At 43.6% G+C, this 26,240-nt stretch overlaps 1 protein-coding gene across 3 annotated transcripts; it reads right to left on the bottom strand.

Annotated features, from left to right (window-relative positions):
• Positions 1–559: 559 nt before the first annotated feature.
• JMJD7 (jumonji domain containing 7) lies at positions 560–23,256 on the bottom strand. Of its 3 annotated transcripts, none has more exons than XM_030214456.1 (8): positions 23,111–23,256; positions 21,942–22,095; positions 19,966–20,219; positions 19,382–19,438; positions 16,615–16,710; positions 9,006–9,082; positions 7,472–7,631; positions 560–871 (listed from the first exon to the last, which is right to left on the bottom strand). In XM_030214456.1, exons 1-8 carry the CDS (start codon positions 23,169–23,171, stop codon positions 783–785), a joined length of 948 nt encoding a protein of 315 aa, XP_030070316.1. In that variant the 5' UTR covers positions 23,172–23,256; the 3' UTR covers positions 560–782. The 3 variants fall into 3 exon arrangements, with proteins under 3 accessions (XP_030070316.1, XP_030070318.1, XP_030070317.1); XM_030214458.1 differs by having other exon boundaries at positions 19,966–20,215; positions 23,111–23,199; XM_030214457.1 differs by lacking the exon at positions 19,382–19,438.
• Positions 23,257–26,240: the final 2,984 nt, after the last annotated feature.

The following is a 26,240-nucleotide window of genomic DNA, read 5'->3' as shown; positions in this document are numbered from 1 at the left end:
AGGATTTAATTTGCATATCTTGATTTTATTTTATGCTTACAGTTGCTACACTGTTAAGAATAAGTTATTTACTCAACCTATACAAGTTGTTCACTGCCCTGGGTGAATGTCTTCATGAAGGCAGTTAATAAATAGCAGTAAACAACAACAATACCAAAAGGCAAAGGGCTAACATATTGTTCTGCCACATCACCCCTACCCATGTTTCATCAAAGCAGCTGCTTAATTCTGTCCTAATCATCAGGTTTTGCTGCATTGATACATGTATATTTCTGATACTGTTTCACGGTAGTACTACTACTACTAAACATTTCTAAAGCGCTACTAGGGTTACGCAGTGCTGTACAATTTACATGGAAGGACAGTCCCTGCTCAAAGAGCTTACAATCTAAAAGACAGGTGTACAATCTAAGAGACAAGTGTAGAGTCAATCTGATAGGGCAGATAGATTGGGGGGGCATACTATATTTCTCAAAAGGTTAGGTGCCGAAAGCAGCATTGAAGAGGTGAGTTTTAAGCAGAGATTTACTATTACTAGGTTTCAAATTACTGTTTTCAAGTTTACCTCATTTATTGTATTTGTTTATTCTTGGTTATTTTACTACTGTTATGCTGTTAACAAAATTATAAGTTTTGTATGTTAAACTGTTCCTTCTGTACACCACCTTAGGTAATCTCTGCATAAAGGCAGTTAATAATTCCTAATAAATAAAATAGGAAATTGATTGCATCAATAAATCAGAGGAAAACTGCTGTCTTCATATACCACAGCTTCCAGTCCTTCAAGAATGCATCAGTGCTTGTGTGAGAGAATCCAGCAGCTGGAAGTACGTGTACTTGATGTCATATTCCATGTCATACCAAAAGTTCACTGCACATAAATAAGAAAAAAAGAGAAGGATCAAGGCAGAGCCTTGGAATGCTTTCTGCTGCTTATGGTTTCTATTCAGGAACACTCAGAGAACTTTTCCCACTTCATCAACCTTGGAGACAGCTTGCTTTCTTTTTATCTTTATCAAATTTTACAAAGTAATATAAACAGAAATCACATCAAAAAGTCACAAAAAAAAAGTTCAAAATCCAAGGGGACCTCAAGAAACAAAAAGCCAGGAGTGTAAGAACAAAGAAAACATCTTTGAAATACAATCAGGAAAAGAAAGAAAAAAAAAAAAAGAGAGACTTTACCTCCCTTCCTCCCCCATCTCAGGAGATATTCCTATTTCATAAGGGACTAGTCACATGACCAAAAAAAAAAACCTTTCAAGTTTGAGGAACATCTCAAATCAACCTCTTTGCCAGCGAACAGAATACAAAACTTCCTTTTTACCATTTCATTCTCTCTCCCCTACTTATCACAGCAGATGTGCTGGCAATTCCGTGGTCACGGTCATTTCTTTAGGCTTACCCTCCAATTCCATTCATACCAAGAGCAAAATTCCAGCAAAATCATTGTGCAATTATTCTTATAGTACCCTACTGTCCTTGACAGAGCTTGTTCTCTCACAACTTTGCAGTTCTACCTCCTTGCAAGCTGCTCCAGTTCCAAACAATGATCACAAGCTGGGAAGGCCAACTCCTTCAACCAGACCTCTGGCCCTCACGGCTTGGAAATTGAGTATTCTCTAGTTCCTACTCTTGTATTTCGCAGCCCTTTCAGGACATCATGAAAAGCAAACATGCTTTCAAGCAGCTATTAAGTGGAAATATGTTCACTCTGGTGCTCTACAAATGGCCATGACCCTATTACATGTTCTCCTACAACGATTCTACACTACGTAAACCACATCTTGCCTTCAAATCTCTTCCATCCAAGTAAATCTCAGTGCAATTGCTCCAGTAGATAAACTTCCAGCTTTACAATCACAGCTGGTTGCTTGCTTCATGAAGGCCTATTTCGTTTAAACCCTCCACTGCAGAAGCTTCCTGTGCCTTAGGACTGCTTCACTCATGAAAGCTCCTTCTGAACCACTCTAATGGGCATCTCAAAATTCTTAATTTGAAAAAAGTGACCTTCCTAGATGCACTCACTTTAGCCAAGAGGGTAAGTGGCGGTAAAGCATTAATGACGTACGAACTATATACTTCGTTTATCACCAGTGTCATTCTTTGGACATATTCCAAGTTTTTACCTAAGACTTCTGAAGCCTCATTTCACTGCTCTTCATACTCTAGATTGTAAAGCGATTCTTGTTTGCTACTTGAAAAGAACTAAAACAACCTGAAAGTCTCCACAACTTTACATTCCTTTAATCTTAATAAAACTAGTATGACAGTTGCAAAAAAAAAAAAACTCTAGTAAAATGGCTCACGTTTTGTACGGCAACGGATATTTCTCTCCGTTCCAAAGTCAAGTCTCAACAGTTTAGAGCTACGGCAGCCACAGCGGCCTTGCTGAAATCTACCTCACTCAATACAGTCTGCAAAGTAGCTACCTGGTCCTCTTCATTCTTCGCTGCACATTGTTTGTTTGAACCAGGCTCCAGGATAGGCCAGTGCCTTTGGTCAAGTGGTGCTGACCAATGTGTCCTCCTGAAATAACTCTAGCCTTTGACCAAGACTAAGAAAATTCAACGCTGAAAAGCGCTAAGCTTGGGAACCACCACTTGTGTCTGACTCAGTCCTACTTGTCAAAAGGAAAAACATTGTTGTTCACCTGTTTCCAAAGACAGCAGCTTTAATAAGGTAAAAAGTCCCTCCTACCTCCAAGAGTTGGCTCGTTATTTTGAGCTTTACAATTTGCTGAGACGACCGCTACACATGGGAAAGGCAACACATAATCTGAACTTTACACTAAAGCTCTAGGAAAGTAGTTCTGTCCCAGCGCCATCAGATGACATCAATCACTTGAGTGCCTTATCAATTCTGATGTCTACGGAAAATATCTGTTACAGATGAGCAATATTATTATGTCACTTATTCCTTCCCATGCCCACATTAGATGCTTTAGACAGAACATTGGTCCTAATATGCTGTCAGAACTTGTCTAGTTGTCTCTCTCATTTTTTACCACTTTCAGTAGATAACCAAATAAATGCCTAATACTTAAACCAAGAAGTGTTCTCTCTGCCCTTGAGTCATTTCACCTTCCATTGCCATCAAGAGCAACTTACATTCAGTTGGACAGGGAAATAACCACCTCCTCCACTGGTAATCCTCTCCAGGTACTGCCTTTTGGGTTCTTACAAGTCCCATACTTAAGCACCCAGTTCCATTCCTATGTCTATGTCTAACCAACAAGCTTTGTAACAATTCAAACAGCTAACAAAATAAGCAAGAACTGTTCAGATCCCTTGTCACCCTGTACCCATTATGTTAGGGTTGTAACCATGATTCATCTATGCCAGTTACCCAGTCTTTCTTGGATGCCTGATGCAGTTGTGGTGCCATGCTCTGTATACTGGCTCATATTCTCCAAAGTTCCATATAACTAGACTAACAATACTCTTGCCTTTATTATTTTTTCCACCTTTTACCTCCACTCATGCCTTTACACTATGCCTTGTCTAAATTCTGTTACAGTTTTTGTTGCTATAACCTCTAGTCCAGGCATCTACTACTCTATCAGTAAGTGATTCCTCATGTTTCCTCAAAATCTTCCTCCCAACTTTATATCATGACCCTTTGTCCCTGAATATACGTTTCTGTGTAGAGTAACTAAAGGCCTGGATGTTACAACGAACAACTGCTTACAGAGTCCTTGGGATTCAACCAAATAAAAATTCGGAATCTTTTCAGTCTGTGACTTCATTCACCTATTTAAGTGATGCAAACTGGGAAGAGATTTAGAATATACAGCGAGCTGGCCTTACCATAGCAAGTGAGTGACAGCAGATAAAGACCAGAATGGTCCATCCAGTCTGCCCAACAGTCATATTCATTATCAATTCAAGATTATATCAACAAACATTATTTACTTGATCATAGTCTTTCTTTGGTGTTTCTAGGACATAGACCGTAGAAATCCGCCTGGCTCTGTCCTTATGTACCAACTACTGGAGTTGCCGTCAAAGCCCACTCCAGCCTATCCAAATCAGTCTTATTTGCGGGACACAGACCATAAAAGTCTGCCCAGCACTGTCCTCACATTCCAAATTATTGGAGTTTGTCAAAGCTCTCTCTAACGCATCCTACAACCAAATTGCTATATGCGGAACTCAGACTGTACAAGCCAGCCAAGTACTGGCCTTAGTTGACGCAGCCAGAGTTGCTCTCTAAGCACCATTTGACATGCAAACACAAATGCAACCCTTTTTTTTTTTTTATATATACCATTCATTTTCTAATTAGAGACCCTCTGTGTTCATCCCACACTTTTTTGAATTCCGCCACAGTTTTTTTTCCACCACCTCCCTTGGGAGGGCATTCCAGGCATCAAACACCCTCTCCATAAAAAATAATTTTCTGACATTACTCCTGAGTCTACCACCCTGCAACCGCAATTCATGTCCTCTAGTTTTACCATTTTCCCTTCTCTGAAAAATATTTGTTTCTATATTAATACCTTTCAAGTATTTATAACATCTGTATCATATCTCCCCTGTCCCTCCTCTAGGGTATACATATTCAGGTCTTCCAGCCTCTTCTCACGTGTTATTTTTGTCACCTTCCTCTGGACCACTTCAAGTCTTCTTGCATCTTTAGCAAGATACTGCCTCCAAAACTGAACACAATATTCCAGGTGAGGCCTCACCAATGACTCTTCTGCTATTTACACCTTTCCCTATACAGCCTAGCATCCTTCTGGCTACGGCCACCGCCTTGTCACACTGTTTCGTTGGCTTCAGAGCCTCAGATACTATCACCCCAAGATCCCTCTCCCCGTCTGTGCATATCAGCCTCTCACCGTCTAACGCATACATCTCCCTTAGATTTCTACTCCTTAAGTGCATCACTTTGCATTGAATTTTAAATTGCCAAACATTAGACCATTCTTCTAACTTTTGCAGATCCTTTTTCATGTATTCCACTCCCTCCGGGGTGTCCACTCTGTTACAATTCTTGGTATCATCTGTAAAACAGGAAAACCATACCGTCTAACCCTTTGACAAATGTCTCTCACAAATATATTGAGCAGAAATCGGCCCCAGTAATCCTTGAGGCACTCCACTATTCACCTTTCCTTCCTCTGAGTGAATTCTATTAAACCATCATCCTCTGGCATCTGTCTGTCAACCAGTTCACCACTTTGGGTCCTAACTTCAGCCTGTCAAGTTTATTCAAGAGCCTCCTATGAGAAACCATGTCAAATCTAAGTAGGTTACATCTAGCGCACATCCTCAATCCTCTGGTCACCCAAAGAATTCAGATTCATTTGGCATGATTTACCTTAGTAAAACCATTTTGTCTCGGATCTTTTAACTGATTGGATTCCAGGAAATTCACTATCTTTTCCTTCAGCATCACTTCCATTACTTTTCCAATAACCAAAGTGAGGCTTACCGGCCTGTAGTTTCCAGCAAATTCACTATCTTTTCCTTCAGCATCACTTCCATTACTTTTCCAATAACCAAAGTGAGGCTTACCAGCCTGTAGTTTCCACCATATTCTCTGTCACTACTTTTGTGAAGAGGGACCACATCCGCTCTTCTCCATTCCCATGGAACAACCCCCGTCTATAAGGATTTATTAAACAAATCTTTAAGAGGATCCGCCCGAACCTGAGCTGAGCTCCCTCAATATCCTGGGATGGATCCCCTCCAGTCCCATGGCTTTGTCCACCTTCAAATTTTCCAGTTATTCATAAACACTTTTCTTCCATGAATGGTGTTATATCCGCTCCATTCTCATAAGTACCTTTGTCAGTCAATCGGGGTCCTTCTCCAGGATTTTCTTCCAAGAACACAAAGCAGAAGTACTTGTTTAGCACATTTGCTTTTTCCTCATCCATTTTTAGTCTTCCTCCCTTCACTAATATACCTGAAAAAAATTGTCACCCCTCCTTACATTTATAGCCATTTATTCTTCTGCTTTTACCAGACATATCTCTCTTGGTTCTTTCAGTTTCATCTGGTATTCCTCTGTGTTCCTCTTCTTGAGTTTTTCCTGTACTTGATGAATGCCAACTCTTTAGCCTTTTATTTTCTCAGCCATTTGCTTGGAGAACCGTATATTTCCTTTTTTTTTTTTTTTTTTCTTGCTTTCATTTACTCTCCTTACATAAATGAACCGCTCTTTCATGGCTATTGATCCCATAGCTCTCAGATGTGTCATTTGTTGTCCCAAAATCTGTTGGTCATCCCATCTTTTTGCGACATCAGGCATAAACACACTTGAAAAGCTATTTTTTTCCATACAGGGACTGGAACAATGGAACAAACTACCACTATCGCTTCACCATCAAACCTCCCTACAAGTTGAAAACCTCTTATTCTCAGATGCATTCTCTTAACCTCCCTTTCCTCCCCTCTATATTGAGGCTGTGGGAATGACCCTGACTACGCAAGTTTTCAGCACTCTCTGTCCTTTTCCTCTCCCCTCCCTTGCTTTCCTTTCTGATTTTGTAGTTCCACCCCCCCCCCCCCCCCTTTTCTCTTTTTAGGTTGAAGTCTCCCAGCAACTGCATCTTTTTTTCTTTCAACTTTTGGGTATATTTGTAACCAGATCTAGTTCCTCCAATTGTGTCGGAGGTCTGTAGACAACACTCATGTGGACAAAGGTTCCATCAACTGTTGTCAAGGTGATCCATATTGCCTTTTCCTTTCCCCAGGCCCCTGGCACTTCAGTCGCTGCAATATTGTCACATACAGAGCTACTCCTCCACCTTTACGACCATTTCTACTCTTCCTAAATAGATTATAGCCTGGTATATTTGCATCCCATTCATGGGAATCAGTGAACCATGTCTCTGCGATAGCAACAATGTCTAGATCTGCCTCTAACATCAGGGCTTGCAGATCAAGAACTTTGCTTACACTGCGAGCATTTGTGGTCATTGCTTTCCAGCTACATTTCAGTGGCAGTGGTAAGAAGTGATTTGCTAAGACTGTTTTCGTTATTTTTTTTCTTTACTACCGTCACATCTTGTCTTTAGCTGGGGGTGACCACGCTCCATATGCCACCCTCACCTTCTAGTTTAAACACCTAAAAACAGTCAATTCTCACCAAGGATTTTTTTCCTACCAAAGTGAGGTGCAGCCCATCATTACAATATAGTCTTTTGTTTTTAGATACATTGCCCCATCCACCTATGTACCTAAAACCTTCCTGACAACACTAGGGGATTTACTTCAATTACTTGATAGTTGTCTGTGAAGACAGAAGCCCTACAGCAGATTGGTCACCTAGGTAAATTGTATTACCCTTATGCACGTTATTTGTGCCGAGCTTTTGTTTGAGGAAGATTAAGTATAACAACCACAAGGCCTGTCCCAAGTGCCTTCAGTCACAGCACTTACTAGGAAATGTGTCTCAGGAACACTAGATTCCCAGCAGTAACAAGTATGGACCCATCTGCTGCTGCCTCCCCTCTTACCAGCTATGCATCCATGAGACTGCTGGACATGATGGAACCAGAGGGAAGGGAGGTAGAGCATCTCGCCTGCCTTCACTGTACACCGTAAAGCCTTCGCTTGTGCATAATCTGGGTATTTCACGTAGTCTGGGTTCAAAGGATCAAGTGGGATCCAAGGTACCTGCAAACAGAAGAAACAATGAAAAGGAAAAGCACAAGACAAGTTAAGACAAAAGTGATATGGCAGCAGGAGAAGTGGCAGCAGAGGGAACGATGCAAGGGCTAGACAACTGCCACAGATGACATACAACTCATGTCAGCAGAGACAAGTGTACTACACAATACACACTCATTGCCTCTTCTTTCTGCACTGGTTCAATCATAAGGATGCAAACATTAAATCAACAACCAAACTCATGGGCTAATCAGAAGCAAAATGTGGGTGCTACAATAGCACCGTACTAGTGCCCATGTTTGCTTCTGCCTGATGAGTTGGCAAGCGTGTGCAACAATGCGCTCGCCTGCTCTGAACGCAATGAGCATGCAAATGCATGCTAAACAGGGCATTACCTATTCCTCCCCAATGCTCAGCGGGCAGCACGCCTAGCATTGGCACTGCTCTTGCAGCAAACCTGCCACTAGGGTTTGTGGAGCATTGGGAAGCTCTGTCCAGCATGCATTTGCATCTCCCCCAAACAGGGCCAGAGTCTGAGTCCCCCATTCCACCAGCGATACAAGGCCATTGGGGGGGGGGGGGGGGGGGTAGCTGGAGATTTGGTGAATCTCCAGCCTCCCTACCCCCCCACAAATAAGGCCCTGGTTACCTAGTGGGCCACAACCCCAAACCCCCCCACCTGGTTGTCTAGTGGCCCCCTCATCCCCCCCCCCCCCCCCCAAACCTTTCCGGTGGTGGAGGGAGTAACACACTATCTCCTCTTCAATGCCGCCTTCAAAATAGGGGCATCCAGCCCTTCCCATTCCATCCTAGGATGCACTGGGTGGGGGTTACCCTACCATATAAGGGAATTTCTCCCTTGTATGGGTGGGAAGCCCCACCCAGCACATCCCAGGATAAACTGGGTGCCACCATTTTGAAGATGGTGCTAAAGAGGAGGGAGTATGCTACTCTCTCATCCACCACAAAAGGTGCAGGGGAGGGATTAGGGGGCCGCGAGACAACCAGGCTGGGGGGGGGGGGGGGGGGGGGGCCGGAGATTCACCAGATCGCCAGCCCCGCCCCCCCCCCCGTGTGTGTTGGGGGGGGGGGGGGGTATTAGGCCACCAGGGCCATGCAATTGGAGGAAGCCCCTGTGTTTCACAGGTCTGGGCTTTTGATAGCCCTGTCAAACAAACACGGGAGGATTTACAATCATCCTGTACTTTTACCCCATAAATCAGAAATAAAAGTGTGCTTCAATTTGCATGCTGTCATCTCTGATCACAGGGGGCGGTATAGCCCCGCGCTGTTCCAATGCTATTTTTAGAGCATTCTGATCATCCCCCTGTCAGGGACTTAGCAGGCATTTAGTCCCAGCTGAGGTGCTAGCAAAGTTACCTTCTCTGCATCCTTCTCATCCACCACTTGGAAAGTGCCATCCTCAGATACGTGGTATGTAGCTGGCTGGTAGAATTCTGGAGGAAAGAGCACAGAAGCTTACACTAATGAACTTCCAGTACGGACAAGAACAAGAAGATAGCTAGCTTAAGAGTCCCCCAACTTGGATTTAGGGCAGGGTTTCCCAAGCCTGTCCTGAGGATCTCACATCTAGTCAGGTTTTCAGGATATCCCCAATGAATATGCATATTTGCATACATTGGATACCAAGTGTCTGCAAATTTGCCTCATGTATATTTAACCGACAACCCTGAGGCATTTGAAGCACTGATTTACAGACATGTACCAGAACGTTTTTAAAATTACACAAACTGAATGTACTAGAACTTACTGGCTGCCTAATTCAAATGCTTCAATAACTCCAATCTATCCAATATAGCATGAAATTGGTGCAACCTGAACTGCCAATTCTCAGGTTTTATTAGGAAAGGAATGAAAAACAAAAATGAGGACGTTATGCCTTTGTATCGCTCCATGGTGCAACTGCACCTCAAATATTGAGTGCAATTCTGATCATAGCATCTCAAAAAAAGATATAGTAGAATTAGATAAAGGGGATGGGACGACTTGCCTATGAGGAAAGGGTAAAGCGGCTAGGGCCCTTCAGCTTGGAGAAAAGATGGCTGAGGGGAGATATGATAGAAGTCTATAAAATAATGTGGAACAGGTAGACATGAATCGCTTCTTTACTCTTTCCAAAAATATTAGGACTAGGAGGCATGCAATAAAGCTACAAAGTAGCAAATTTAAAATGAAGCTGAGAAAATATTTCTTCACTTAACATCTAATTAAACTCTGGAATTCGTTGCCAGAGAATGTAGTAAAAGCAGATAGCTTAGCAGTGTTTAAGAAAAGGTTTGGATAGGTCCATAAGCCATTATTAAAATGGACTTGGGGGGGGGGGGGGGGGGGGAATCCACTGCTTATTTCTAGGATCAGCAACATAAATGTATTCTACTGTTTTGGGATCTTGCCAGGTACTTGTAACCTGGATTGGTCACTGTTGGAAACAGAATGCTGGCTTTGATGAATGTTCAGTCTGTCCCAGTTTGGCAATACTTATGTAGATTGTGCCAAAAACTTTTTCTTTCAATAGAGCTGCAGTTCACGGCATGTTAGATATACTGGAGTTATTGCCGAGATATCTGAAATTCTTTTTGGATACAGCAATCCCTGTAGAAGCTCTGATCGGGTGAAAACTAGCCCCACTGGGATGGTCATTTAGACGAGTGCTTAAAATATATATTAGTGCATTTTGGATTAAAGTAAAAGTCGCACTGGGAATGTTTTGTTTGAGTCATATTAGGACAGTTATTAAGATAAAGTTATAAAAATAGCACAGTATTAAAAAATTGGAAATAGTGGTTTTTCAGACCGATGATAGTAAGAGGAACTGTTGACAAGAGCAGTAAGATATACTAAACCTGCCATTCCGGTTTTTGAAGTCTTTTCCTTTGGCTAAAATCTCGTGCCCATGCTGACTTCATACACTTCAAATTCTTGCTGACCTCCTTCCAATCTGCTCTCCTACTTGCCAAACAGGACTATTACATCCAGTTGACAAATTCTCTTGCCTTGTCGTCTCTTTGCCACACTGAACTCTCTCTTCAAAGTGCCTTCTCCTCCAACTCCCCCTTCAATTTCTCCCCAGACTCTGGCTGAATACTTTCATGATAAGGTTCACAAGATTAAACTTGAATTCACAACCAGCTCTCCTCCACCCCTCCTACCCCTGCCTCCTTTTCCGAAATCACTGAAGAGGAAACTTTACTTCTTCTTTCCTCCTCAAAACAAGGATTCCACAACGGCCTTAACCTTGACCATCTCGGTTCCCTTTCGACAAGGAGGCTGCAAGAAGAGAGGAACCAGGCAAGAGAACTTCAACTTATAACCTTCTGTAAGAATATCCAGAACCCACTGGTCTGATTTTGCCCCACTCTCCTAAAACTCCTGAAGACATCCTCCCACCAGAAGAAGAGAAGAGTGAACCAGCTTCGCATTGTTATAAAGCTTTGGAGGCACTGGGTGCTGTAGCTGACAGAGGGGGACTTCCTGTCTGCATGAAAGGAAGACTGGCATGCCTGAAAGCAGGAATTCTGACCAGGCTGGTACCATCTGCTGGTCTCAAAATCAAGAGCCCCCTGAAGACAGATGACCACAGGCTTTCAGCTTTTCCTCCAGCAACCACCTAACTAGTTTCTCCCAATTCTTTCACCAAGTTACGATCATCTCCAAACAGCCATTTGCCCCGAAAGGACAGTTTAACTAGACGTGACCGACGCTACATCTGCTGCCCAATGCCGCTGAGTTGCCAATGTGCCGTAACAGCCAAATACATACTGTGGGCCATATCCCATAACATCTCAAACAGCATCCACCAAGTAGACCAAGTCCACTTCTAGCTGGACATTATGGCGCCTGTCTTGTGTTGCCGACTGCTGCTCTTGCCACAAATGAGGTGCACACCGTCGCTTGAAGGCCCAAAGTGGCCACGTCAAAGGCTTATTTCAGCAAGCCTTCTTCTGTAGGTCTTTTAAGGCAATGCCCTCTTGGTCTTAGTCACCACCGCAAATGGGGAACTCACACTGGGAAGCTGCAATTTATCTTGCTCTTCAGGAACTAATAGGTAGAGGCAAGGCATGGCTCTTCCCACTCTCAGCCCCACGTCCGGTGAGACCCATTCTGCTGTAATCAGGTTCTGAATGTCTGGATGCAATCGGAAGGCCTTAGAAAGACCTCCAAGCACCCTCTTGGTAGGCCAAGATGGAACGCCCGACATTGAAGCAGGAGGCTCCTCAATGGAAAGCACCGCCACAGTACCGAGCTCTCTTTATTAAACTACCTCCTTCAATGTTGGCTCCTCTGAATAGACATCAGTTAAGGAGGGAGAAGAGATGGCCTCATCTGCCCACTCCTGGAGATCTAAACGAGATCTCTTAGGAGCCGGAGGGGCAGCAGGGCGAGAAACTGAAGCACCCTGCAGCAACTCTGACAGACTTTGCTTCAGTATACAGGCCCAAGAGCAATGTAAAGCAGCTGAATAATCTATCAGGCCCCAAGGCTGTAAAATGGTGGCTGTGCTCTGCACGTGATTAGCCAGAGGCTGCTCCTCACTGCCACGACAAAATGGCACCCATTCCAGCACTGTCCTGCATCAATCTGCGCAGCAGCCATGCCAGACCGAAGACCCCGGCATCGGCTTGCATGCACTGTAACGCCCCGACAGTGGCTGGCAAGTCCATAGTGGGAAAACTGCTCAACTGCCTCTGTGGAGTTGCCATTCACCTCAACTGTCACTGATGCAGCACGTCTCAAGCTGTTACTACTACTAATCATCATTTCTTTAGCGCTACTGGACGTACGCAGCGCTTTATACTTGAACATGGAGATACAGTCCCTGCTTGACAGAGCTTACAATCTAATTAGGACAGACAGGACAGGTAAGGGATAAGGGTTAGGACAGACAGGACATGTAAGGGATGAGACAGTTGAAGAGAGGTTAAGGTGAGGGTTCTGAACGGGCAAGTGGGGGTTAGGAGTTAAAAGCAGCATAAAAAAGGTGGGTTTTTAGCTTAGATGTGAAGATGGCCAGAGATGAGGCTTGATGTACCGGCTCAGGAAGTCTATTCCAGGTATATGGTGCAGCAAGATAAAAGGAACGGAGTCTGGAGTTAGCGGTGGAGGAGAAGGGTGCAGATAACAGATATTTACCCAGCGAGCGGAGTTCCCGGGGAGGGGTGTAGGGAAAGATGAGCTTGGAGAGGTACTGAGGAGCTGCAGAGTGAATGCATTTATAAGTCAGAAAGAGGAGTTTGAACTGTATGCAGAAACGGCTAGGGAGCCAATGAAGTGACTTGAGGAGAGGGGTAATATGAGCGTAACGACATTGGCGGAATATTAGGCGTGCAGCCAAATTTTGAACAGATTGAAGAGGAGAGAGATGGCTAAGTGGGAGACCTGTGAGAAGCATGTTGCAGTAGTCTAAGCAGGAGGTGATAAGAGTGTGGATGAGGGTTCTGGTTGCATTCTCAGAAAGGAAAGGGCGAATTTTAGTGATGTTATAGAGGAAGAAACGACAGGTTGTGAAGAGAAGGAGAGGGAGAAGTCAAAGGTGACCCCAAGGTTGCGTGCTGATGAGACAGGAAGGATGAGCGTGGTATCCATAGAAATAGAGCTGTTAGTTACTTAGTGAAAGGCTCCAAAACATCCCTATTGCATAGAAAACGGTGGGAACAGGAGCTACAGTTCTCGTTACCGGAGACGGGATGGCTGACCTTAGAGAGGAATCTGTTGCAGGTCTCTCGTGCCGTGGACATGCAGGAGAATGCTGTAAAGGTATTCTATAGATGGTACCTGACCCCGGTTAGATTACACCATATGTTTACGCAGGTTTCAAAGGGCTGCTGGAGGAATTGTGGGGGGGAGGGGACTATGGGACACATCTGGTGGCTATGTCCTAAGGCACAGGCCTATTGGAGGGGTGGGCACTCTCGACTTCAAGTATGGCTCGGCAGTTCTGTGCGGTGGCATCCTTTGATCTTTTTATTAGGACAGAGACCTGATGGCTTTACATCTGATCAGTGGGGATTGGTAAGACATTCCTTGGTGGCGGCCCAAGTCCACTTGGCCTGAAATTGGAAAAGGCCACAGGTACCCTCAATGATTGGTTGGCTTACTAAAGTGAGTTACATATGTGAAATGGAGAGACTGACTGCGGCGAAAGGGAGAAATTTGCCAAAATGGCAAAAGATATGGGCTCCCTTTTTAAAGCACACAAAAGGAACTGGATAACAAATGTAATTTTAGCAGTCTTTACTGATAAGGATGGGAAGACGGGGGGGGGGGGGGTAGAGGGGGGTGGGGGGAGGGTCAAGGCAGGTGAAGGGAGGGAGGATCTGTTGTATAAAATTAAAAATGTTGGAAGTAACATAAGCTACTGTTAAAGCATTGTGTTGGTGATGGTGCGTTCCTTTGCTAGATACCCAATGTTAGATTCATATTAGTTACGAAAGTGTATTTTCTCTCATTGAGTTTGGACTGGTTATCCTATGCAATGATCAATAAAATCTTCTATAAATCAAAGAAATAGAGCTGTTAGTCAGAATCCCTTCCCTGCACCAAGTAGAAGTTGTAGCCAAGTGGTTCAGAGCAGATTTACCACTGCCAGCTGCTCCGCCGTGGTTCCGAGTCAAACTTTAGTCAGACTTATCACTGCCAGCTGCTCTCCCCAGTCTCACAGTCTTACCACAGACGAGAAAGGCTCAGGACTGATACTCTGTCCCATGCTCTCCAGCAATCCTTTCCTCTCCTTTTTCTTTTAGGGTTTTGCTGGAAAAGTAAAGCTCCACAAGAAATAGGAGAGAGGTGAAGGGAGAGAAATAACATTAGTTGAGCAACAGAGACAGGGATCTGAACACGTCCAGATATGACTCTGCAGACTCAAGCCACCTGGAAAGTTCAGCTGGGGACCAGTTAACCAACTGGACTAGGAGCAAATCACTCAGAGCCAGAGGCTGAAAAGCGTGTCCAACTACTGCTGGAGATAGAAAATACTGAGCAGCTGGACTGGATGCCAAGAGTGAGATATCTCAGCTATCTCCACCTTCTGGTTGATGGACAACTATGCCACAGGTTCTGGAATAGAATGACCTATTACACCAGCACTATCCACAAAATCCAGTGTCCCTTAGCGACAGAAAATACCACACTCGAGGAATTTTGCTTAGAGAAAGATAACCAGTAAAACAAGAAAGGTAGTGATATTGCTCTATATAAGTCACACTGACAAGACCTTGCCTTGAACATTGTAAGGGGCTTCTTTACTAAGTCACTTTAAGAACTTCAACGATTTACTGCATGGTAACTACTAGTGCACAACCACATTAAAGAGCATTACATTATTTTTGCAGTTACCACATGGTAAACCATGCATTAAGTGCTTTTTGTGTCAGGGGTGTGTCACGAGTAGAGAATAGGTGTGGAAGGCATTTTTGATTAGGGAACTGTAAAAAAAAAAAAAAAAAACCCACTAATCGGCACTTTAGCAGACCACAGTACCACGAAGTATCTGTAAATTTAACATGGCATCTACAACAGAAAATGCTGGTTATGTGTTAAATCTGCAGTTACCGCACAGTAAAGTGCTATGTTAAGCCATTGTAATGGTAAATTTTACCACAGCTTTGTAAAAAGGGCCCCTATGTCCCATTGTGGAGCCAAAAAAACAAAGAGGCAGGCAGTCTACTAATTCCAGAAGGAAAGAAATCATTGAAGCAAACACAGTTGGCAGATGAGACAAGAGCTTTATTAGTAGTTAAATTAAAACGATGCCAGACGTGGCCGTGTTTCACCCGGCAATAACTGTAATCGGGGGAAAACACACTGTAGAACAAAAAACATAAAATCATAAATAAGCATAAGATAATTATATAATCATAATAAAAATCAATTAACATAGAGGTCCTTTTACCAAGATGTGCCAACAGATTTAGTGTGCATTAAATAAGACACCCATAGGAAAATAATGGGTGTCTTATTTAGCGTGTGCTAATCAGCCTTTGTAAAAGGAGCCCATAATAAATAATTAGGGCTGCATTTCTGAAGTAGGCTGTGAAACTAAGGCTGTTTATAGTTAATCTGCATACTGTTTTAGATTCTTGAATTTGTAATTTGTATTACTTTTTATTCTTTATTTAGGGCTGTATTTTGATTAAACTTTTTTAATTGTATGTTATTTAAGATTTTAATCAAAGTAATAAACAAACTGAATAGTTAAAAAGGTACTCCAGTCCTTTATTTTATCTTTACTTATGATTTTAAATTCATTCATATTCTTTTATTTGTAATACACTATCAGGCTCATTTTCAAAGCACTTAGCCTCCCAAAGTTCCATAGAAACCTATGGAACTTAGCCTCCCAAAGTGCTTTGAAAATATGCCTCTATGTTTTACACCTGAAACAGCTCTGTCAGGCATCATTTAACTACTAAAAGTTCTTGTCTCATCTTCCAACTATGTCTGCTTCAATGGTTTCTTTCCATTTTGGAGCCATACTCCTGTAATACAGAGTAGATAGGATACCAAAATGGTGCGAGGCCTGTACAAAAATCTTATGACTTAAGACTCAAGTACACCTGAGAGAAGAGAAAAAGTGAAAAAATACTTCACAAAAGATATACTGCAAAAGAGGCTTGTAAATGAAAACAAGTTCACAGTTATAGGACTAGACTCAGGAATGCCATGAGAAAATATATTCCTAAACAGGAAGAGCAGTGGCTGCATGTAATAGCAAATTTCAGAAATCATGCACTAATCACAGAATTGCTGAAAGGCGAGTCAGATCAGCTCAGGTCTATGGCTTTGCTTCAGGAATGAAGATCGGCTTTACAGTCCTTATATGAAGTCACAGTCTCTCTAAGAAATAAAACTTATTATGGTGTTCAATCACTGATTACATGCACTCAGCCACCATCTCAAACTGAATACAGTCTCTGCCAGAAAACGCACTGGACAGCCATTTTGACAAGAAACTTCTCAGCTGACTACGTACCATATGGGATGAAGGGGCGATCACTTGGTGGATGCAGCAGAAACTGTTTCTCTCCCGAAATCACACAGTACAAGTTTTCATAGTGATCTTTATGCACTTGAGGAAAGGAAATCAAGAGAAAATATGTATAGTAATAATGAGAATGAGCAAAAGGGGCAAACAAAGAAAAAAGAAAAAAAAAAATGATTAGAGATTTTTCCTCTCTGTAAGCTGACAAGTTCATACTTCTCATAAAGCCTACAGTACCCTTCCTTAGGGAAAGGCCCCAGACTAAATCCAAACATTTACCAGGAAGCATTCGGCTCCTCCTGCACTAAAAGTTCTCTCCCTACCCCAGTGCTTTCAAACCGGGGCACCCCAGCCTGTCTCGTTTTCAGGATATCCCACAAAAATATGCATATTTGGTCGAGGACTCAGCATGCTATATGCAGCTCTGTCATGCATATTCCTTAAGAGTCATTCCGAGGATGAAACCAGCTATGCTGGCAACACAGGGAGGAACCTGATGCCAAGGTTAAGCAATACGACCCTTTACTGGAAACCTTGGCAGGAGAGAGGTCTCAGACATTGGTTCATACTTCCTCTCATTAAAGAGGGACCACTAGAGTTTCCTCATCCCAAGAGTCATCTTGAACGTGCTCCTCCTCCAGCATAGGCTGTGACCTCAGGGACAGCACCTCCTCCAAATCATCGGGGACAAAACAGGCATTCTTGGATACCAGCAGCACCACCGATACCCCAGAAGACCCAGCTGAGTCTTAACTGCCCACTTGCCCCCCCTTCCCCAAGGGCTCTAGGCAGACCCCGCTTTATGCAATATGCCCGATGCAGCAGGAGGACAAATTCTGGTGAAAACGCTGAAGAAACTGTGGATGTCCCTCCCAATTCTCGCACATGATCTGCTGAAGACAAAATGGCGGACGTTCCCACCACTGCGGTCTCTACCCCAAGAAGCATTGCAGGCTCTTCACAGACGTGGCAAAGGCCAATGTGTGTGGAGATCACACGGCGTGCCGAACAGGCAGCAAATCGGCAACCTTCTCAGCCTGCAACCCAGTGGTGCCTAGCGAAACTTGTTCCACTGCCTATATACTCCCCTGCCAGAGAATCTGGCAGCTACTCTGAGTGGAGCCAAAACGCACTGCCATTGCTTTTTTTTGTTGTTAAACTGTACTCCCTGCTTACCGTTCCAGTCTTTAAAAAAAAATATATATATATATTTTTTTTTTTTTTTATAGTACATGGTGCTCACCTCCAGTCCATGATTCCCTCAAGGAACCCCTCCCAGGCAAGGCAGGGGAGGAGGCCAAGGCACAGGCCTCACTAAACAAGGTGAGTGAGGGGATGGGGGTGAAGGACCCAGAGACCAGAGTGTACACCCCCTACAAGGCGCAGGGGCCACAGCCAGAGGCCCATCTTCTTTCCCTTCTGTTCCTTTTCTACTGAAATATTTTTATTTTTTTTTTCAAACATCCCCCCCCCCCCCCCCCCCCCCAAGTCAAACCTGGAGCTAAGAGCTTGCCAAGAAAAGAACAAAAATTTAGAACCACGCTAAAATGGGGCCAAAAACCTGAACACCCAGCAAAATTAAAGAAGGACTGGGTTGCTGGGAGACTGAGAAATATTGAGCAGGTCAGGGTTGCACAGTCCCTTATACAGGTGTCAGTCAGTAGTTCTCTGTCTCCCTCTGCTGAAGGAGATCATATTACCCACTCGTTGGGAACAGTCTGAAGTAGATAAGGAATCTGTATAAATTTTATGCTGCCTGCTTTGGAAATGGGCACACAAATGGTACAAATCATATTTTGGGCACCACCCCTCCTGGATAGTAAATCCATGTACGACTCTTGCAGTGAGATGCTCAAAGCTGTTCTGTTCACATTTCAGAATGACAAGCTTTCTCCTTTTTTCTTCTCTTTTGAAGAGTATTTGAGGTGACCACTGCTCTGCTGGAAGGGGCTGAAATGTTTCTGGGCACTGCAAATCAGTGCAATCACTCAGGCAAAACAATATGGTTTAAAAACCAGCAGCAGCAAATACAAATGAATCCAGAATGCTCCAACTGCAAATGTGGGTATTAAGAAAGTAAGGTTTCTAAGTAAATCTAGGTATGAAGACATCTGCAGGGCACTTGGTTAAAATGCAGAAGTGTGCAGGTACATAGCTGGCATATGTTAATATTGCATTGTGACAAGATTATTCAAGACCTCAGACAAAATTGGAGCATAAGCAGACACTGAATGGAAATAAAAACCTTTATTCAAGCACATTTGCATCAGATTCTGATCAAAACCACAGGCAATGCTGGAGGTGCTCTCACAACAGGATCAGTTCTCTTAGTGAAATGCCTGAACAAAGGTTAAATTGCTAACCTGCAATCCGAGGTTCTTCAGGTGTTTCTACATGAAGGACACCGCCTTAATATCACCTAACAGATTCTTAACATATACTGACAGTGCTAGTGAAGATCAGGCCCCAGCCCTCCATACTCTCTAATGCACCTCAATCCTACCCTGCATGCGAGATGTAAGCATTTCACATTTGCAACTACTCCATGTTGGTTTACATATGTAAGGCAATCTGGATAAGACTGGAATCGCTGAGCTCATGTCATTTGTGACCTATTAAATTTGAGCCCATTGTAGCCCCCTAAGATGAAAGATTGATATGCCCACAAAGCTTATCCTTTTACCCTTTTTAAAGCCATGCAGAACCTGATAGTCTGCATCTCTCAGATATGTCAGTGTTGTGGGAACTCTCTACGTACAGGATGTCACTGCAGTGGCCTCCCCCAACCAGAAATTCACAGCATCCGGTTTCTTTCCTGAGGTGAAAAAAGGTAAATACATCACAAATGTGCGCAGCACAGATGAAACAGAGACCCAATTTCTCAACCTGTCATTTGCTTCACCGTGAGACCAGATGTACACATTTCACCTCTCCATACTTTCCTTTAACATGCATAACTCAGCTCCTACTCATTGCCTGCACCTCCCTTTCTCTACCTTTGTAGATTGTCAAAGATTCAAACGTAAGCAATCCATACGACCAGCTCTTTACACATAATCGCCCCATTTTTCTGATTACATTCTCTTTGGAAACTTTAAAAAAAAAAAAAAAAAAAACTTACTGATTTTTTTTTTATCTATGAAAAACAGCAACGATGATACAATGGCAAATTTATTTATTTTTTTCTTTCGCTGTACTTGTGAGTCGCCTGCCCAATGACCATTAGCTGAATCTTCATGAGTTAATCCCACACCTACTGCTTTCAAGCACTAAACTCCCATTTTGGCTCTTGTACAGCATTATTGGAAATTATTCAAGCATTTGTTTTTGTTTTTTTTTTACCTAGTGCTTTGCTCATCCAAGGGATGTGAGGCTCCACGTCACCAACAAGCTCAGAGAACTCCGCCATCAGGTTGGAGCATTGCTTCTGTATATAAAACACACCAGGTGGTTTTGCCTTCTTTTCCAGGATGTCCAAGAATGAGTCAAACGGCATGAGTCGCTCCTCTGGCATGACAAACCTGTCCCTGTACACAGCATCGGCGTAGCCACTTGGAGTCACTGCCACACTCACCTCCTTGCTGCCTACGACCTTCCTGGTCAAAATTGTCAAGCAGGTTACATCGAGTGAAAGACAAACTGTTGCTTCTTTAAAGAAAGTAGCAGAAATATACTATGCCTGTGCACCATTGGCTGATGTATACCACCTTGCAGGTGATAGACCAATACCAGGAAAGGCACTCCAATGCTTCATATTCCAACAGGAACCAAGAAAACCCTTGAAACCTAGCAGCCACGGTTTGTGTCTGCAGCAGCTGTGAGATCTACAGGAATAAATCCAAAACCCCCAACACTAGCATCTGAGGAAATACACATGCACCAAAATGGTGTGGGGCCTGTACCAAAAAATCCTATGACTTAAGATTTACTACACATCTAGACATTCCAAAAACACACACTGCATGACCAATATTACTCCCAGCTGAGACAGCTATTCGGTCACGATAATGTTGGACAGAGTGGGAGTCAAATTCCTAACAGCTGTGATGTCAATGTGCATCTCCATACCCAGGATACCTCACAGGGACCAAAGAACATCTGTACTGTTAAAAGATCTCAAGGATCCTACCTTCTAAGTTACCTAGGCTCTCAATGAAGTCAGGTGGGTCTGCTCCTATTACAACATGCTCCTTTCTAGACTACAATATCCACAGAAAGTGCCTCAGTTTGTTCTTGTATAAGCATCAGCCCTGGATTTATCAAAATGAAGCAACTGGCACACTGTGATAGATAGTGTGCCCATGGGCTAATCTGGTGCTTGTACTCATTAAGAGGATCCACAACAGAAATAGTGCTGCATTTTCTCTCTCGATCAGCTTATTTAGTAAGGCTTCTGAAGCACACTCTCACTTTCCTGTTACTAGATCCAATATGATTTTATGTTTACATTTCCATTTTCTCTTCCCTCTTTCATGCCCATCTCTGCTGGATCATAATACTCCATGCTGTCCCTGCCACTATGTGGACTAGGCATCCAACAAGGGTGGCAGCATTTGGGGGTGACAATGTACCAGGGCTACAGCATTTTATCTCCCTCCTTATCCCTTCCGCCAGCTGCTATCCCTCCCTCCCTCTTTCTGGGCCAAAGGGAGCAGATTCAGTGCCGGAGTGGGGTCTTTAACCACAGGCCCTTGCTCAAGCGCTGCTGTGTTTCCCCCCCCCCCCCCCCCAAAACAGAAAGCCCTGTCAGTCGGGAAGCAGGATGTAACTGTGCTCGACTATGGGCCTGTGGTTAAAAATGCGACACCAGCGCTGAATCCACTTGACTCTGATCCCAGAAGAGGAAGAGTGGCAACAACAGCAGTAGAGGTCCAACAGGAGGAAGGAAAGAGGGGGAAAGCTGGATAGTAGACACAGGGAATAGGGAAGAAGAGATGCTGGCCACATGGGGGAAGGGAAGCGGATATGCTGGACTCTGGGGAAGAGAGATTGGAAGGCTAGACTGCGGGGGTGTAAGGCCTTGAGTTGCCCAGGCCATGATGCTGAAGGTTCACGTAGGGTGCTGTAATCAGGGCCAGCCCAAGGGTATCACTTGATAACTTAGGATTCCATGCTAGTAGAATTCTGGCAAAAAAGGAAAGTATACTCCAGAGCTGAACACTTCAACACCCTCTTACTGCTAAGAAGGAATTATACACCTGCAATGAATTACTCCAACATGGCCCCTGATCACATCTCTCCTGCAGTGCAACCAAAATTCTTTTTTTAACAATGGCTACTTTATCAGCAGTGTTGTTGACCCTAAGATCAGTGCCTACCTGAGGTAAGCGAGCGTCCATTTGTGAAGTGCTGGCCAGTGATTGAAGGCATTGCGAATTATACAAGGCCTGTTGGGGCATATCCACTCCCGAAAGAACTGCAGTGGGGATGGAGGTGCGTTGAGGCATGGCACATATTCCGGGACATGCAACTCTGTTAAAATGGAGAGAGAATTAATACAAAAGGCACTACAGGTGGAGGGTGCAAGCAAGGCAACCACCCAGGCATGTCACACTGCATTTCTGTGTCAGTCTATGAACAAAATTAGCTTAAAAAAGAAAGGAAGAGATAGGGCTTCAAAAGTAACCCTTGCATGGGTTGTCTATCCAATAGCTGCCCTGCTTATACTGTTTGAAATTCAAGGTTTAAACAGTCTATTATATATTTTTTTTAAATGATTCAGTCTGCCGACATCCAAGTGTTTCTTACTCTTCCTTATTCACAGGAGCAGCATGATTTCCCCTTACACAGGACACAACTGTCAAACGGGCAGATGAGGTCAAGCTTGTTGATAGGAAATAGGACTTAATGGTTCAAATAGGTCAGTTAACGACACATTCCACACTTGTCCTATTTTTAAAAATATTGCATTAAGAACTTTACATTATATACCTCCCTGCCCTGTTAAGCTGGGTAAGGGCAAGACAGTTGCTTCTTCTGCCCATAGGAAAATAGCAGCCGCTGATACACAGCAGATTTCCACCGGAAGTTATCACAAGAACTACATACATATCTATTTCTCAAAAACTACTAGCAAAATAAACACAAAGCCTCACGCTGACTGCAGCTCATACCTAGAAACAAAACACACATTATTTTCTCAAACCACACCAGTTACAAAACTGGAGCAGTACAGCAAGATTTGGGGGGGGGGGGGGGGATCCTGACATATCAATCCGCTAGTTGTGGCTGTAGAAAGCCCTCGGACAGTGGTAGAGAGAGAGAATGAAGGTGCCCAATAGAGCTCAACCGCCTTCTTGTGCAGTACCGTAACAGGCAAATAAATTTTGAGACTTTGTTTTCAAGCTTTGCCAAACCTTAAAAACAAAGTCTCAAAGTTCACTCAATTGAACGAACCCCTTTAATTAGGCTCTTACATTTATAACATACACTCGCTATAGGGACCTATATGACCAGCAAAGTTGAAGAATGTAAGCAGTGACCTCACCTCTGGCCTCTGCAGGGAAACCCATCAGACACTTTCGGACAACGGTCAAGACCTCCGCCATACCCCAGAGCCGCCGGTTACCGTGAGCGTTCACAAACGAGCCCCTAAGCCTATGCCACCCCACGTGGGCCGCCTACGACCAGCATCATGTCTACCTACACATTGCTATAGCCCCCTACTGGCGTGGAGGTATCACAGTCTGCTGCTACTTTACCTTCAAGGAGGTTTAATAGACCGGAGACCAAGTGACGTCAATACGTAGAACCCAATTAGGTTAATCTCTATTTCCACTCCCCCGCACAGCCGTCATCCAACACACTCAAAACAAAGCAAATCTGTGAGCTGCTACATCTATGTTGTTCTTTATTTGGTCGCATTTTTATTTAATCTCTTATATTTGCAAACATGCTAGCTTGTGCAGCATACGGATGTACACAAAGGAAGGTTTAATAACGGAATAACATTTCATAGGTAGAGAGTAGTAAGTTGTTGTAAATTGTAATCAGTGTGTCATTTGGAGGGCCTGGTTATAGGGATACCCTGTATTAATGAGATTATTTGCTCCGAGTAAATGGCCACTAAAACAGACATGAGAATCAGATGCTCCACATTCATAGTTTCTATGTACTTATTTATTTAACATTTATGCATTTGTATCCCACATTTAGTATGAATTAGGTTGAAACCTGGGAGCATTTAAAATCTTTTTTTTCCTGTGCCTAGATCAAAAGAGAAAGATGGTTTGTGAGAACTTGCTTCTTTTGTTTTGTGGAATGCAGTGATATATTATAAAAAATGCACTTAATATTGTTTATTACTATTATTTACTACTGGCTGATATACAGCTGAAGTTAGCCAAGTCAACTTCATGCTTTATAATATAGTTTTTAATAGCATTTTCTCAGTTATTACCAAAATACAAATAAATTATGTTAATTATACAACCATGTATGCCTCTGATGGTAGTTAGGATAACCCAGTGGTTCCCAAACCTGGTCCTGGAGTTACCTGAGTCAGTCAGGTTTGTCAGACTATTGACAATGAATATTCATGAGACAGATTTGCATACAAGAGGCAGTGTATGGAAATATCTCTCACAAATATTCATTGATATAAAACACACTGCCAGTTATACTCTTATATACTTGAAACCCTTTTAATAGTTTATTTCTTACAAAATATCCTGTATCAATATTTGTTACTTCTCCATACATACTCATACCCCATTCAGGGCCATGCCTAGGGTCTCTGGCACCCCCCTGCAGACTATCAGTTCACGCATGCCCCCCCGCCCCAAGACTTTTAAATTTACCTCCCTCCGACGTCTGCGCGTCAGTGAAAGCGCTGCCTGTCTGACGTCTCTCCACCAGCCTTCCCTTCGCTCGTTCGTTCCCTCTGTGTCCCGCCTTATTCTGACATCATTTCCTTGAGGGTGGGACACAGAGGGAACAAACAAGCGAAGGGAAGGCTGGTGGAGAGACGTCAGACAGGCAGTGCTTTCACTGATGCTGCGCAGACGTCGGAGGCGGAGCGAGGTAAATTTAAAGCGCCGGGGAATCGGCGATGGAGGGGAGCGGAGGACTAAGTTTCTTTATTTTTTTAAATACAACGCGATGGCACAGCACCCTTGAAGGCAGGTGCCCCCCCCCCCTGCAGCGCTTACCGTGTTGGCACGGCCCTGACCCCATTCATACATTAAGGCTCTTTTAGAGCGAAAATTCACTAATACAAATCCAATCTAACTGCTCACAATATCCGTGGACCTCACCAAAATTTCTTGTTTAGAAAGTCCACCTGGACTCCCCCAAAAAATCACTTCTGGATGTTGCAATAAATACTGCACTGGTGGAGCCTGGCCACCTGGAGTTGGAAATCATGTGACCACATTCCCACAGTATGGCTTGCTTACCTAAACAGAGAAGCGTTTTATAACTTTCCTTAACTCTGGACATGCACTGAGCCTAATAAAATTGGGGGGGGGGGGGGGGGGCTTGTCACAGCAGAGTGGGAGCTCATCTGTGAGTAATGTACATGCTGCTGATCCAAAAGCTCCTAGCTCTCGCTACAACAGCTCCCCCCCCCCCCCCAGCTGATGATAACAGCCTGGATGATGGAGACCAGTGATGTTGTATGTATAGTGTAATTATTGTTTCTTTCCTGGTCTAAGAACTCTTTGCATTGCTTAGATGTAGAAACCAGTGATGTAAAGATTGTTTATGATTGTTTCTCATCATTGTGTGGTTAGGGCTAATCATTGTATATATCCTAATCATTGTAGAATTTAGCTCCTCTACTAAAGGTTTTCATTTACTTATCACAAATCCAAAAGAATCCACAGTAGTCTGTGTCAGTGAGACAGGCTGTAAATCCATAGCAGTTCATTCCCCTCTTTAAATGTTGGCTTCAGCTTGGTACACCCTGGTTTAAACGCATAGAACTCCTGGTTTAAACGCTAGAGGCAGGATCTTTTTTTTTTTCCAGGGCTTCTAGATCTGGGCGGCCTGGTTATAACAAGGAAAACCAAACAGTCCCACAGGGTTCCAATCGAGAAAACATAAAAGGACAAACGGATGATCCGGGAGTGTGAATTTAATTAACAAATACTCAAATCCACAGTACTACACATAAGCAGCGTCTAATTAACAAATACTCAAATCCACAGTACTAAAGTTCACACTCCCGGATCATCCGTTTGGTCTTTCCCACTCCTTCTGGTTATAATGGTTTTAGGACTAGGAGCTCTAGGACCAACACCCCAAACCCTGTAACCTCTGACAAAAAAAAAACTGTAAGGAGGACACCCAAGCCTGGGAGCTCTCAAGAAGGGCATAAAGTAGATTTGTATACACTGCCTCCTTGGTATGTAAATCTACTTTATGCATATTCATCATGGATATCCTGAAATCTCATCTGGGTGGGGGTTCCCCAAGGACTGGGTTGAGAACAGTGGTGTGCTGGAGCAGGCTCTCACCAGCTCGCGAGAGCCGTTTGTTAGATTTTTAAGAATTTTAAGAGCTGGTTGTTAAAATAGGCCCAGTGTGGCTACTTTAACAACCTGCTCCCAAAATGGGCTCGAGCCCCCTCCTGAACTCCCTTTTACTTTGCTGGCAGGGACGCTGAGCCCCACTGG

Source organism: Microcaecilia unicolor, chromosome 9 (genome assembly GCF_901765095.1).
Source record: "Microcaecilia unicolor chromosome 9, aMicUni1.1, whole genome shotgun sequence".
In the NCBI taxonomy this organism is placed as follows: domain Eukaryota; kingdom Metazoa; phylum Chordata; class Amphibia; order Gymnophiona; family Siphonopidae; genus Microcaecilia; species Microcaecilia unicolor.
The sequence above is the reverse complement of the archived record's forward strand: the minus strand, read 5'-3'. Positions and strand labels throughout refer to the sequence as shown.